At 37.0% G+C, this 13,332-nt stretch overlaps 1 protein-coding gene across 2 annotated transcripts in view; it reads left to right on the forward strand.

Annotated features, from left to right (window-relative positions):
• Positions 1–1,233: 1,233 nt before the first annotated feature.
• The window catches only part of pdcd4b (programmed cell death 4b), a 14,323-nt gene continuing 2,224 nt past the window's right edge, over positions 1,234–13,332 (forward strand). Inside the window, exons 1-11 of one of the 2 annotated variants that reach the window (XM_016524480.1) lie at positions 1,234–1,338; positions 1,772–1,859; positions 2,158–2,460; positions 5,796–5,890; positions 6,743–6,856; positions 7,009–7,230; positions 11,956–12,053; positions 12,132–12,249; positions 12,373–12,480; positions 12,555–12,665; positions 12,744–12,892. In XM_016524480.1, coding sequence (XP_016379966.1) covers positions 1,817–1,859; positions 2,158–2,460; positions 5,796–5,890; positions 6,743–6,856; positions 7,009–7,230; positions 11,956–12,053; positions 12,132–12,249; positions 12,373–12,480; positions 12,555–12,665; positions 12,744–12,887 — 1,356 coding nt within the window. In that variant the 5' untranslated portion in view covers positions 1,234–1,338; positions 1,772–1,816 and the 3' untranslated portion in view covers positions 12,888–12,892. The remainder of the gene's footprint in view (positions 1,339–1,771; positions 1,860–2,157; positions 2,461–5,795; positions 5,891–6,742; positions 6,857–7,008; positions 7,231–11,955; positions 12,054–12,131; positions 12,250–12,372; positions 12,481–12,554; positions 12,666–12,743; positions 12,893–13,332) is intronic. The other variant, XM_016524479.1, reaches the window with a different exon arrangement.

A 13,332-nucleotide genomic window follows, 5' to 3' on the forward strand; every position in this document is an offset into this window, starting at 1 on the left:
TCTCCATTCACTTTCATTTTATGGAAAAGAGCAGCAGGAACGTTCTACAAAATATCTTAATTTGTGTTCCACGGAAAAAAAGAAAAAGTCAGTCATACAGGTTTGAAACATGAGGGAGAGTAAATGATGACAATTTTCAGTTTTCTGTGAACTCAAAGTGCCCTGTCCTTATTTGTAGGACAAAACGCAGTGTGTGTGTCCTTGTAGTCCAGCATGGAATTTTTATTACACTGTGAAAAACATGTATCAGAATGTGAAATGCACTGGTAAGTGTAGTGTTTACATCATCTGCATCTGCCTCATTCATACTCCAAAGCTTGCATATATGTTGAATTTTCTCTGTGGTCGACAAATATAAACTTCACTTCAGAAGTGCCTAATTTAAACTTCTATTTAAATTTAAAGAGTTGTAAAATTATCCTCAGGTTAATATTTGTGAATATTCTGTTGATGCTCTTTAAATTATTAATTTTTGTCATTCATCAGGTCTTCAATCTGCTTCATGCTTGAAATATTCACTTTTCGAAGTGCCTTATAATGTATTAAAAGCCCCAAATGCTTAAAAATCAGTTGAACACAATGGAAAGCTGCTTCTGTATAATGTCTGCCATACTATTTTGCTTTTAATTTTCATCATTGCTGTACACAAAGCTCAGACTTTAGGGATACTTGAACTGGACCATGTTTATTTATCTAATATCCAATTTATTTAAAGCTGAGTGAGTGTTGTAATGTTAGTATATTATTGGAATGGTTCTGGAAAACTTTTTCTCCTGCTGTTTTATATTCTGTTAATAATAGCACTCAATTTTATGTAAGAAATTTTTTTGGGGTTGCATTGATGCAAATATTAAATAAACATAAACATAATAAAAAAACATAAACGTTGCTTGATGTTTATGTGAACCGAACGAGTAAAGAAAGTGTCCCGTGATGGCCCTGAATGACATGTCTGGGCCTGTACGTTATGAAATAACCCCTGCAACTTTTTTTTAAACCATTATCTTTTTTAAAACTGGGTCAGATGAATAATATAACAAGAGCGAGGGACTTCATCTTCACCCATGCGCAATCTGTTACATAATTACCACGTCTGTTCCAGCGTCCAACGCAGAGCGGCGGAAAGTCACGATCTTCACCGAAGAACTCAGAGAAAATACGAGAAAGATCGGCTTCATCTGAACTCAGTTTTCATTGGTCACTTTGTCATCCGCCTCTATTATTCTAACCAATCAGAGAGCTCGCAGGACAGCATTACGCTATCGAGTTGCTGGGCAGAGAACACAAAATCAACATCAACGGAGAGTACGCTCGAACTTGGACTACGCAATAAAGCAGGTTAGTAGGATTTGTTCCTTATCGACTGGCCGTTGTTTTAAAGCAATTTATTTTGCGTTATTTAAGACTTTTGGAGGCTTTATTTTAGACGCCGTGTCAAATAAGGACAAAAACGGCGTTTGTTCGCTGCTAGTCGCGAGGCTTTGTTTATGTTTATGTTGCGCTCGTGCACTTGCGCGTGCAAATAACGCCATACATTGAATGCGTGCTCTACATCAAATATTAAACACGTTAATAGCTATTAACATTTAAAAATGAGTTTTTCTTAGCCAAAACACTTTATTTTGGAGACTGCAGGTCTTCTGTCTGTATGTTAATGCGATCCATTCATGATTGTATCAGGCTTGTGTTGGAGCCAAATGGACGCTGCTGATTGGAGCAGCTGCTTGTTCTTTCGCAAAGAAATATTAACGATAATATTTCTGCATCCTAGGTGCGAAGGCACATTTCATACGCTGTAAAACTTCATCTCCTAACCATGGCAACTGACTGTGAGGCATGGCTGAATGCAAACCCTGTTGGTAAGTTCAAGTTTATTTTTATCGCGATATTTAGTGATTTTATATCGCAGTAAATATTTTTAGGTCAGTGTTTCAGTACTGTTTGCCCTCATATTTGGTATATGATATGAAAAGTCTTACAGAATTGGCCAAGGTCAATAATATCACTTGTTTTTAACTCTCACATTGGGAAGGATAAGGGGCCCAAACTTTGGCCCCTAGTGCTAATGCTATTTTTTAGTGCATATTTAGTCTCAAACTACAAGTTTGATATGCGTATTTGCATGTAAATGTTTCCAAACACTCCCGTCATCCACAGAAGCTGGAGATCTCAGCGATTCGTTCCCCTCTGGGGACGAGGACAACACCTTCACTGGTAACGTCAATAACGAGATCAACGGAAACTGGATATCGGCCCCCACCGGCAGCATCCATGAGGCAAGACTCAAGGCCAAGGTGAAGAGACGTCTGAGGAAGAACTCCTCCAGGGACTCGGGCCGGGGCGACTCGCTGAGCGATAACGGTGATGTGGTCCGCTCTGTGGTTCCACCCACCAGCCCTAAGGGCAAACTGCTAAACAGGAGGTCGAGGATGGGCAAGGGACGAGGCCTGCCGAAGAAAGGTATCAGTGCTGTTTGATTCCTTGACCTAGAACTATAGGGGCTTTCGCGCCGGAGGAACCTTTTCATAGTTCCTAGAACTACTTGTGGAAGATCCCGATTTTTTAGCGTGTTCGCCAAATGGTTTTAGTTCTAAGAACTCCGTTTGTGCAAACTAAATTAGCTCCTCCTTCAGAGTAGGGTCCAAAACAGTTCTATAGGAACTACCAGTGACGTTAATGCACGCTGATTGGCCAAACATTGGCATACAAAACACTGGCTACCCGTCATTTTTAAAAAGCAGAGTAAAAATATTTACTCCACGAACATGGAAAACAGCGATAATGGCTACCTGTTGTCTGCAGCATCCTGTTCTTTTCTCAGCCTCGATGATATGTAACACTGCAAGTTGTCATAAGAAATTTAGTCTCTTAGCCCAACTTTTTGCTCCGTGCAAGTTTTTTAAAGTTGGGTGGATTCTGTTTGTAAATGTTTTTATTGTTCAAAAATCATTCTAAAAGTAATTTCAGCTTTACCTTTCCTCTGTGTTGTACTTGTTATAATTGTGGTGTTGATATCCCTATTCTCATAGAATTAGAACAATAAATACAAATTTATAGTTATCGTTATAGTTAGCGTTCTTGGTGTCAACGGCACAACTACAAAGATAACTATATTATCGTCCACACCAATGTATGATAACATAATGTTTATTATAAGCACGCTGCAGTTTTGTCGTTTACCGCTTTAAATACTTAAGTTCTTTAATGTTTTTATTGTTCATCAGCTAAAAAAACGTTCTAAAAGTGATTCCACTTTACACTTGGTATTTAGATGCGTTTTGGTCGATCGGATCACAAGTGGACAACACTAAATACAGGTGTAAACGGGGTGTGAAAGGTTTTCAGTTTGTCCACTTTCAACCACTTCCAGAGGTAGTCGAAAACGCATTCGACTGGATTGCTTTCGTGGTGTAGCTTAGACGCTGATGTGGTCGAATGCGTTCGAGCAGCCACAAAAGACCGCCTACTCTCTGCCTACTGACCTACTACACGTGTAATCATTGCGAGACGTACAAGGACGCGCGCTTATCAGACGGGAACTTTTTAAACTTTGACAGGCCTTAGAAGTATTATTTTCTGATAACATGAAAAGAAACAACAGCAGTAAGCACAAACAGATGTAATATTAGTGTGCGATAAACTTTAGCCCTCCCGCTCGTGTTTTGACGCCGACAGAGGGATCCGCCCATTTACCCTCCTCTTGACGTAATCAGCACCACGGGGGGTAATCTGGTCGACAGTGGTCAGAAGAGATGGATTAAAACGCCAGGTGTAAACAGGCATGTGTCTCCATTGTCCACTTGTGATCCGATCGACCAAAACGCATCTTAAACAGGGCCTATATTGTTCTTCTGTGTCGTTATTGTTATAGTTGCGGTGTGGACTTGATTCTTATAGAATTAGAACGGTTATTAAAACGTAATAGTTATCGTTATAGTTAGTGTTCCCTATAGAACGCCAACTATAACGATAACTATATTAGTGTCCACACCAACGGACGATACAATTCTGTTTATTATAAGCACACGCTGCAGGATGGATTATCTTTGGTTGCAAGTGTTTTTAATCATTCATTAGCTTGAAAAAAAATCGTTCTGAATATGATTCCAACTATATTGTTCCTCTGTATCATTATCGTTATAGTTGTGGTTTGGCGTAATTTATTCTTGTAGATAGATTTAAAATGATTATTAAAACTTTATAGCTATCATTAAATTTACTGCTGTTGGCGTGAACAGCCCTTTTAGTCTGATCTTTTCTGTTTGGAATTTTGATATTTTGATTCAGTTGAACTTGGGATGCACGTAAATATCAATAAATTAGAATTTAGAGTTCTGGAAATCTGAAAATTCCGGAAGTCCAGTGCATGTGGGATTCATTTATATGAGTTCAGAGCACATGAAGTGTTGGCTTGGTTCTGTTCCAGCATCTGCTGTTTCATTTTAGCCAGTTACATGGTTAACAAACATCCGAGCGATTCTTCACACAAGCGGACTGACGCACTTCAGTAACCAAACTCCACCCACATTCACACATACGCTCATAACAGTCACTCCTATTCATTCAGTTGTTGTTTTGCCCAGTGTTGGTCCGTTGTTGAGGTTCATTCATTGCCCCTGAATGCAACAGACCTGAATTGATTTGGGAAAAGTCTGGCTTGCAGAAACGGCCTACATACGGTCAGCGTCAAGTACACTATATGTATGCTGACTAAGCTTTCAAAAAAACATTTTGACTCTACTCTCTTTGTGTCTAATGGTGATCGTTTAATCCTCTAGATGAGATTTGAAGTGATTTAGTTGTGACCTTTTCACCTCCCCCATCACCCACAAGATGACTTCGTGGCACACTTCTGTTTTTGATTCCCTCAGCGATGGCATATTCGGCCCTGTGTGTGTTATGTAATTGCTGGTTAAGTCAGCCTGAAGGGCAGGGCTGTTAGCTTTTTTTTGGCAAGACCCCTTAAGATGCAGACGTTGCAGTGAAAATGCTGTCGGTTTAGAAGTGCCATATGTAAGGTGGAATACTCCACTTCATCCATTGAGGCCTGAAAAGTGGATTACAGCATATTGACAATCTTCTTTGGAGGCTTTGTGGTTCAGGCTGAGCAGAAGCCAGTCGTGTTTTGCATTTAAATTGGAGATTACAAATTGGTAACAAATATTTTCATTGTCAAATATTAGTCTGACCAAAACATATCATAAATTATCCTGAATATTAAAAACAAAAACAAAAAAAATAAATGTTCTCTGTGATTAATTAGACAATATTAGGTATTTAAATTAATTCCATAAAAAATTTGAATCTAATTACAGTCCTAATTTTACCTTAATTGAATTTGGCTGTAATATAGGCCGTTAGGTGGTATTTTCAAAAGATTTTTTTTTTCTATAAAAAATCAAAAGAATCACCCAGGTTTGGAACATCGCGAGGATGTAGCAGAACATCTACATTAATAAAGGCCACGCTAAGCCTTGCGTGCATCAGTTTCTGTTTCTCGTTCAGTATCAGTTTGGTACTTGTGGTCAGAGCTCTGCACATATCGAGAGGTATGACAGCAGCTGTGAATTAAAGGGGCCCGGCTCTGTTTGGGGGAATCGTTTCAGAGGGGACGACCCTGTGCGGTTAACATGACAATGACAGGAACAGTATGTACTTTTAATTGGCTACTGCAGAAGGCACTGAAAGAGTCACATGGTTTTCTTTCTTCTTTCTGCTCTCTGTTGACATGATGTAATGTTATTCCAATGCATTTTATTGTTTTGAAAAGCTATTTATGTGTTTTGTATCCATAGGTGGGGCAGGGGGTAAAGGTGTATGGGGATCACCTGGGGAGGTTTATGATGAAGATGAAGTTGACGTTAAGGACCCCAATTACGATGCGGAGCAGGTAAGAGCCACACAGTATGCTTGCGTACGTTTTTTTTAAAGGAATAGTTCACCCTAAAATTAAAATTTGCTGAAAATGTATTCACCCTCAGACCATGCAAGATGTAGATGAGTTTTTCTTCATCAGATTTGGAGAAATTTAGAATTGCATCGCTTGCTCACCAGTGGATCCTCTGCAGTGAATGGGTGCCGTCAGAATGCAAACAGCTGATAAAAACATCACAATAATCCACAAGTAATCCACACCACTCCAGTCCATCAAATAATGTATTGTGAAGTGAAAAGCTGCGCATTTATAAGAAACAAATCCATCATTAAAGCATTTTAAATTTAAATCGTCGCTTCTGGCCAAAATATGGGTCCATTATCCATATTAATGCTTCTTCCAGTGGAGAAAGTTCTGATCCCCTGTTGTCCTTTCACATTAAAATCCACCCACATATTTGTTTAGAGATGTTTTAGACTGTTTTTGCTTATAAACGGTTCTTGATCTGTGCAGATTTTGCTTCTGATTCAGGCGAGACGAATTTTCATTGGAGAATTATGTATAGAGGACTTGTATTTTAGATGGAAGCAATGTTTTGTTTTTTTTCCAAGTTAAAAATTCCATAATTATGGCTTTGTTTCTTACAAACATGCAGCTTTTCACTTCACAAGACATTAACTGATGGACTTGAGTGTTGTGGATTATTGTAATGTTTTTATCAGCTGTTTGGACTCATTCTGACGGCACCCATTCACTGCAGAGGATCCATTGGTCAGCAAGTGATGGAATGCTACATTTCTCCAAATCTGCGTGTCCATTTTAACCATGAAACTGGCACACAATCCATCAAACTTTGTGTTTCTCCAGGAGAACTGCGTATATGAGACTGTCGTCCTCCCTCTGGATGGAGAGACGTTTGAGAAGACTGTCACTCCTATCGTTCAAGAGTACTTTGAGCACGGCGATGCTAATGAAGTGGCGGTGAGATTTATTACTGTGTTGTTGAATGAGGAGACGGCTTTTGCCCTTTCATATCTAATCAGTGCCGTGCAGTCCTGTGCGCTTATGAGTAAACAAACCTGAGGAACGCTGCATTATCATTATAATCAGAACATCTCGCTCTGTTCCTTCAGGAATTGCTTGCTGAGCTTAACCTGGGCAGCATGCGTGGCGACGTGCCCATGCTAGCTGTATCGCTAGCGCTGGAGGCCAAAGCCAGCCACAGGGAGCTGACGTCACGACTGCTCAGCGAGCTCTGCGGGCGAGTGCTCACAGCCGCCGACGTGGAGGCCTCCTTCCACAAACTGCTCAAAGAGCTGCCCGACCTGGTGCTGGACGCACCTGGGGCTCCGCAGGTAACATGCTACAGCTACATATATACACATTTACCTGTTTATTTAGTTTTGAAAGCCTTAGTTTGATTTTGATAAAGTTTACTATTAATGATTTCAGTTCCTTTTTTGGACCCTGCGGGAAAACAAAAACATTAATTTAATATTAAAAGTAATTTAATATTTCCAGTTGTTCATACAAGTGTATTTAATATAATATAATATTTTCACTTTTATTTAATTTTCAATTTATATAATATTATGTACTAACTATTTTAGTATATGTTAGTATTTATAATATGCTACTGTAAGAATATTAGTTTTATAGAATTAATAAAAAAGATAAATTACAATATGATACAATATTATTATACTTAAGTTATTAAGTTCTATAATATTGTACATTGTTTTATAATATTTATGACAATATGATCAGAAAGTGGACCAGGTTGAACAAAGAAATATTCAAATTATTTGTTAATATTAATTAGGGGTGTAAATCGGATGGTACGATATCGATTCTCATACCCAGTGATACGATATTTGCCGATACTTCGGAAAATTCTACGATACGATTCGATACAGGAGAATATCGATCGATATATATCGATATTATTATATTATATACCTATTTTAAACAACCATCTACATTTTTAATTCACAAATGCAACCAAAACATATAACATGAAAATGTATCTTACATTTTCACATGCTGTTCCTCAATTGGGACATTCACAACAAAAAATAGGCCTACACTTTAAAAAAAAAAAAAAAATTTTATATAATAATATTGAAAAAAAAAAATCAAGTCACACACAAGATCAGTAATCTTAAGATATGACAACAGTCAAGAAAGTCTTTTCAGGTTTCTGTGCTAAAATATGCAATGTGTGAAATAATGTAAATCCTCATTAGGAAAAAACACAAACGAGGTACTCTTGAAGGAAAAAATACATGAATGTAGAAAAATACAAAAATAAAGCTGTTAACTTTTTTTTTGGCTGCTACTATGGGCTCAGTGCTAAAAACCTTTTCTACAGATAACCAAATTACAAGCAATAGCAGAAAATAAATACAATATAACAAAGACACAAATTACATTTTTTTTTTTTCTTTTTTTAGAAAAAAACTTTCTCTGAAAAATCTTTTTCAGGTAGATCTAAAATAAATTTTCAGGAACAGAAATGTAATCAAATGTAAAATAACACTGGATAGTCTTCACTGTATAGATTAAATATTGATTAATCCTTATAAAAGTTGTTCAGTCAAAATCAGTGAGATTTTTTTCTTTATATATATATATACAGTATAATATCTGATATTAACATTTTTCTCTATGGCAGTTTTTAAAGTTAATTGTTTTTTTTTTTAAAGAAAAATGTTAGGAAAATTATATTTCGACAATATGAATGAAGTTTAATATGAATTAAATTGTTATTCACAATTGTTTGTATGACATTTAATCATGAGCCGCTCTAGTTGAGGTGCAGGTTGAATTTTTTGCCATGTAACATTTAGCACAGTTTCTAAGCTGCGCGGTGCATCTCTCTGCGCTGCATGTTTACTTAACTAAAAGCGTGTTTGGTAAGCTGCGGTTGACACTCTTTCTCAACTGTTTACGTTAGGACATAGACCTAACTGACTGCGTTTACTAGGATATTCGCCAAGGCGCACATGTTGATGTGGACATAGGCCTAACTGACTGCGTTTACTAGGATATTCGCCAAGGCGCACATGTTGATGTAATTTGGTCAGTATTTGTTCATCCATGCACAAAAAAGCGGAAGGGAGCTCAATTAGTTATTAGCGTGCTGTCGATGCGGCTGTCTGTATGCGTGCTCTTTGGATGTGTGCGCGTGTCACTGCGCGCTGAAAACTTCTCACAAGCGCTCGACACTTCCGTCAATTATCCCAAGCGTCTTTTACATTCGCCCTTCAAGCAGTCTTATCGTCCTGACACGTGAGTTTGAACGAGAATGCACACATTGGTGGTAATGCATAGACAGACATTGGTGAAAATGTGGACAGTGTCAAAATAAGGTGCCTATTTATAGCTACTACAGATACCGATATTTTACGTGTGGCATCGATACATTGTATCGGTAGACATTTAATCGATGTATCGATCCCTAATATTACACCCCTAATATTAATATATAATGATATAAGTAATATATTTAATATATAATATCTAATTGTATGTGTATATATATATATATATAAGAATTAATAATGTGTTTCTTGCAGCTCATTCCCGGCGCTGGATTTCATCAGAAGCACTTGGGTTTTGAATGGGGTCCTGGAGATCTGTCAGTGTATGAGACAAACTACAAACTACAAGGTATTCATATCCACACTGGAAAGACTCTTTACTCTGGGATGAGGAAATGAAAGCTGTCAAAATCCTCATCAGTGTTTGTATTCCTTATGAATTAAATTGTTATTCACAATTGTTTGTATGACATTTAATCATGAGCCGCTCTAGTTGAGGTGCAGGTTGAATTTTTTGCCATGTAACATTTAGCACAGTTTCTAAGCTGCGCGGTGCATCTCTCTGCGCTGCATGTTTACTTAACTAAAAGCGTGTTTGGTAAGCTGCGGTTGACAATGAAAACTCTGTGGTCGGAGCGTCTGGTGGTGCAGATGAGCCAGTCAGAAGAGACTTTCAGCTGTTTCCTTTGGCTTCATCGAAACACCAGAGCTTGTGCTTCTGTCTGGCTGTGTGCAGAATGCTGGCTCAGCGCTGTGCCTCAAACACACTGTCTGCTCTACAAACACCTCTCCTGTCAGCCTTCGCTCCAAACACCAGAGCCAATGTCGCTCCAGCAGCAGCCCTTTCCTGCCCTTAAAAACCAATACAGTCTGAATACAAAGGGTATATGTGCCAAAACGACACGTGAACAAATATTGACCTCCGACTGCATTAGTATGAGCTGATATGTGTTAATGCATTATCTGACTGTTTCCTCCAGCTGCGCACACGACTGCACTGTTTACAGTACGACACACAAATCCAATGGCATTTAAAAAAGGGAACTTAAGGGGCTTCTTAAAAAATACTTTTCAAGTGAAATTCTGCTGTTACGTGATTCAGTTCCTTTTCTGTATCACATGAGCGGTTTCTGTAGGTGTAAACAAGAAATATGGAAATGCTTTCAGTGGAAAGCTCTTGAAATGAGTGAACTTTCACTGGAAAAAAATACCCTTTTTTTAGATTTGAAAGCTTTGGTTTGATTTTGATATATTTTACTATTAATGATTTCAGTTCCTTTTTTGGACCTTGTGGGGGGGAAAAACACAAATGACAATTTAATATTAAAAGTAATTGTTATATTTCCAGTTGTCCGTACAAGTGTTTTTAATATAATGTTACTTTTTATTTAATTTCCAATTCAATATAATTTAAATATAATAATTATGTAATATACTAATTATAGTATATGTTAGTATTTATAATTGTAGATTAAATAAAATTACAATATATTACAATATTATTATACTTAAGTTCTCTAATATTATATATATATATATATATAGCATTATTATATTTATGACGATATGATCAGAAAGTGGACCAGGTTGAACACAGAGAAATATGCCAATTCTTTGTAAATATTTTAATATTTGAGATAGAATGAGTGATCTTTAATCTTTTCCTTAAATGACAGTGCAATTAGAAAATGGAACAAGAAATATTAATTAATATTTAATTTTTTTAATAATCCTTATTTTAGAAGAAATGTAACTTAAGAAGAAATTAAGTGTATATTATAAGATATATGACTTAAAAAGAATAACTTAGTTTATATTTAGTTGTTAAATAATCTTTATTTTATTCAGGACCATGTGGTGTGAAAATAGACAAAAGTTGCCAAATAGTTGTAAAAAAGTAATGTTAAAATATATGTATATTATTTTAAAATGTAACATTTTAATATTCATATTAAAAATTACTTTTTAATAATATTTCATATTTTTATTATTTGTCAAAGTAATAAAAACAATTCATATAGGCCTATTTGAATTATAAATTATTCAGTTCCCTTTTTTGTCAATAAGTGATAATTACCTGAAAATTATTTTTTCCATGACACTATGAATGGTAAACATACCAAAAAATAACTAATTTTAATATATAATACATAACATTTTTGTAAAAATAAATAAATTACTGTGTGATTGGAAAATGCACCAAGATTAAAGTTGATCAAGCATTTGTAAATATTTTACTATTATAAAAATATTTAATATAAAATGTTAAATAATTCAAATATTTTTTATCTTTACTATTTGTCAATGTTTTCAAGAGCCTCATAGGAAAAATCATAGGCCTATTTATAAATTATTTATTCATTTATTTTGTTGTTGTTGTTTATTTTTCATCCTGTGAACATGGTGGGTTTCTATGGAAGTGTTTTGAGCTGAAAGCTCTATTGGAAAATGCACCAAGATTAAAGTTGATCAAGCATTTGTAAATATTTTACTATTATAAAAATATTTAATATTGCAATTATTTAATATAAAATGTTAAATAATTCAAATATTTTTTATCTTTACTATTTGTCAATGTTTTCAAGAGCCTCATAGGAAAAATCATAGGCCTATTTATAAATTATTTATTCATTTATTTTGTTGTTGTTGTTTATTTTTCATCCTGTGAACATGGTGGGTTTCTATGGAAGTGTTTTGAGCTGAAAGCTCTCAGAATGAGTGATCTTTAGCTGGAAATGTTTAACTTTTGTCTTACAGATGCTCGGTCAGTTCATCGCTCGAGCCGTCGCAGACAACATCCTCCCAAAAAGCTTCATAGATGGCTACAAAGGACGAGTGGACAGTGAATACGCCAGGTACTGAGTGTTTTCCTCTCAGCGCGTCTCCTCTGTGTTTTGATGGCGAGTTTGACGTGGGTTTGTGTCGTTGATCAGATCGGCTCTGGATCGCGCGGCCGTGCTGCTGAGAATGAGCCGATGGACCGGCCTGCGCTTCGACAGCCTCTGGGGCTCAGGCGGCGGCCAGAGACCTGTCAATCAACTCATCAAAGAGGCAAGGACACACCCATGCGCCACCTGCGACCTTGTATAACATCTGGAAGATTTTACAGCATATTAAGCATCAACACATGCATTCGGCCTCTAACTTCAGATTGCATGATGGCTGTTGTTGCAGGTTAACCTGCTGCTGAAGGAGTTTCTGTTATCAGGAGACACGGTGGAAGCCGAGCGCTGCTTGAGAGAACTGGAAGTCCCACATTTCCACCATGAGTTCGTTTATGAGGTAACAACGGCAACAAAACAGGGATTTAAGTGGAAAGTCTGAGCCTGATTGTAAATTTTTTGCTGTTTTTTCAGGCGGTTATCATGGTTCTGGAGTCTAAAGGCGACAGGACGCTTCAGATGATCCTGCAGTTGCTGAAGTCTCTCTGCGCCTCCACGGTCATCACTGTGGACCAGTTGAGACGGGTATGACTCCACCTGCTGGTCAGTGTGGATCACTGCAGCTTTAAAAGCACATCTACAGTGAATGCTGTCCTCTTGCAGGGATTTGAGAGGGTGTATCTGGACATGGCAGATCTCAGTATTGACGTGCCGTGTGCGTACTCGCTCCTGGAGCAGTTCGTGGAGCAGAGCTTTAACGCCGGGGTCATCGATAAAAAGCTCCGAGACCTCTGTCCTTGTCGGTGAGTGGGGTGTGTTTGTTTTTTGTTTTAACTGTATTTTTAAATTACAATAATAATAATATATTATTATATATAAATATATATTTAGGAAAAGTAGTAATGTATAAAATTAGATATATTGTTATTATTACTGCATCAAAATAATTTCCCCTTAATAAACTTAGTTTTCATTGTTGTCTGAATATTCTATGGAAAAAAGCCGCTAAAAGGGTGTGAAAGTTGCTAAATCTAGTGCTAAAGTCGCGCTCGTGTGTGTGAGACGCGGGAGCTGATGGCAGGGGGTGGGTGGATATTTGTGGCGGTTAATGTGGATAAGTGGATGAGTTCTTCTGAGTCATCACGTTCTATTAGTTCTACAGCTTCAGTTTCGGAACTTTCACGCTTAGTAACACATACAGCTGTTCCCTCAACACAGTGCAACAGTGAAAAGGGACCCCTTTCAAACAGTG

The sequence above is a fragment of the Sinocyclocheilus rhinocerous genome, unplaced genomic scaffold (assembly GCF_001515625.1).
Source record: "Sinocyclocheilus rhinocerous isolate Xijiao unplaced genomic scaffold, SAMN03320098_v1.1 scaffold633, whole genome shotgun sequence".
Lineage (NCBI taxonomy): Eukaryota > Metazoa > Chordata > Actinopteri > Cypriniformes > Cyprinidae > Sinocyclocheilus > Sinocyclocheilus rhinocerous.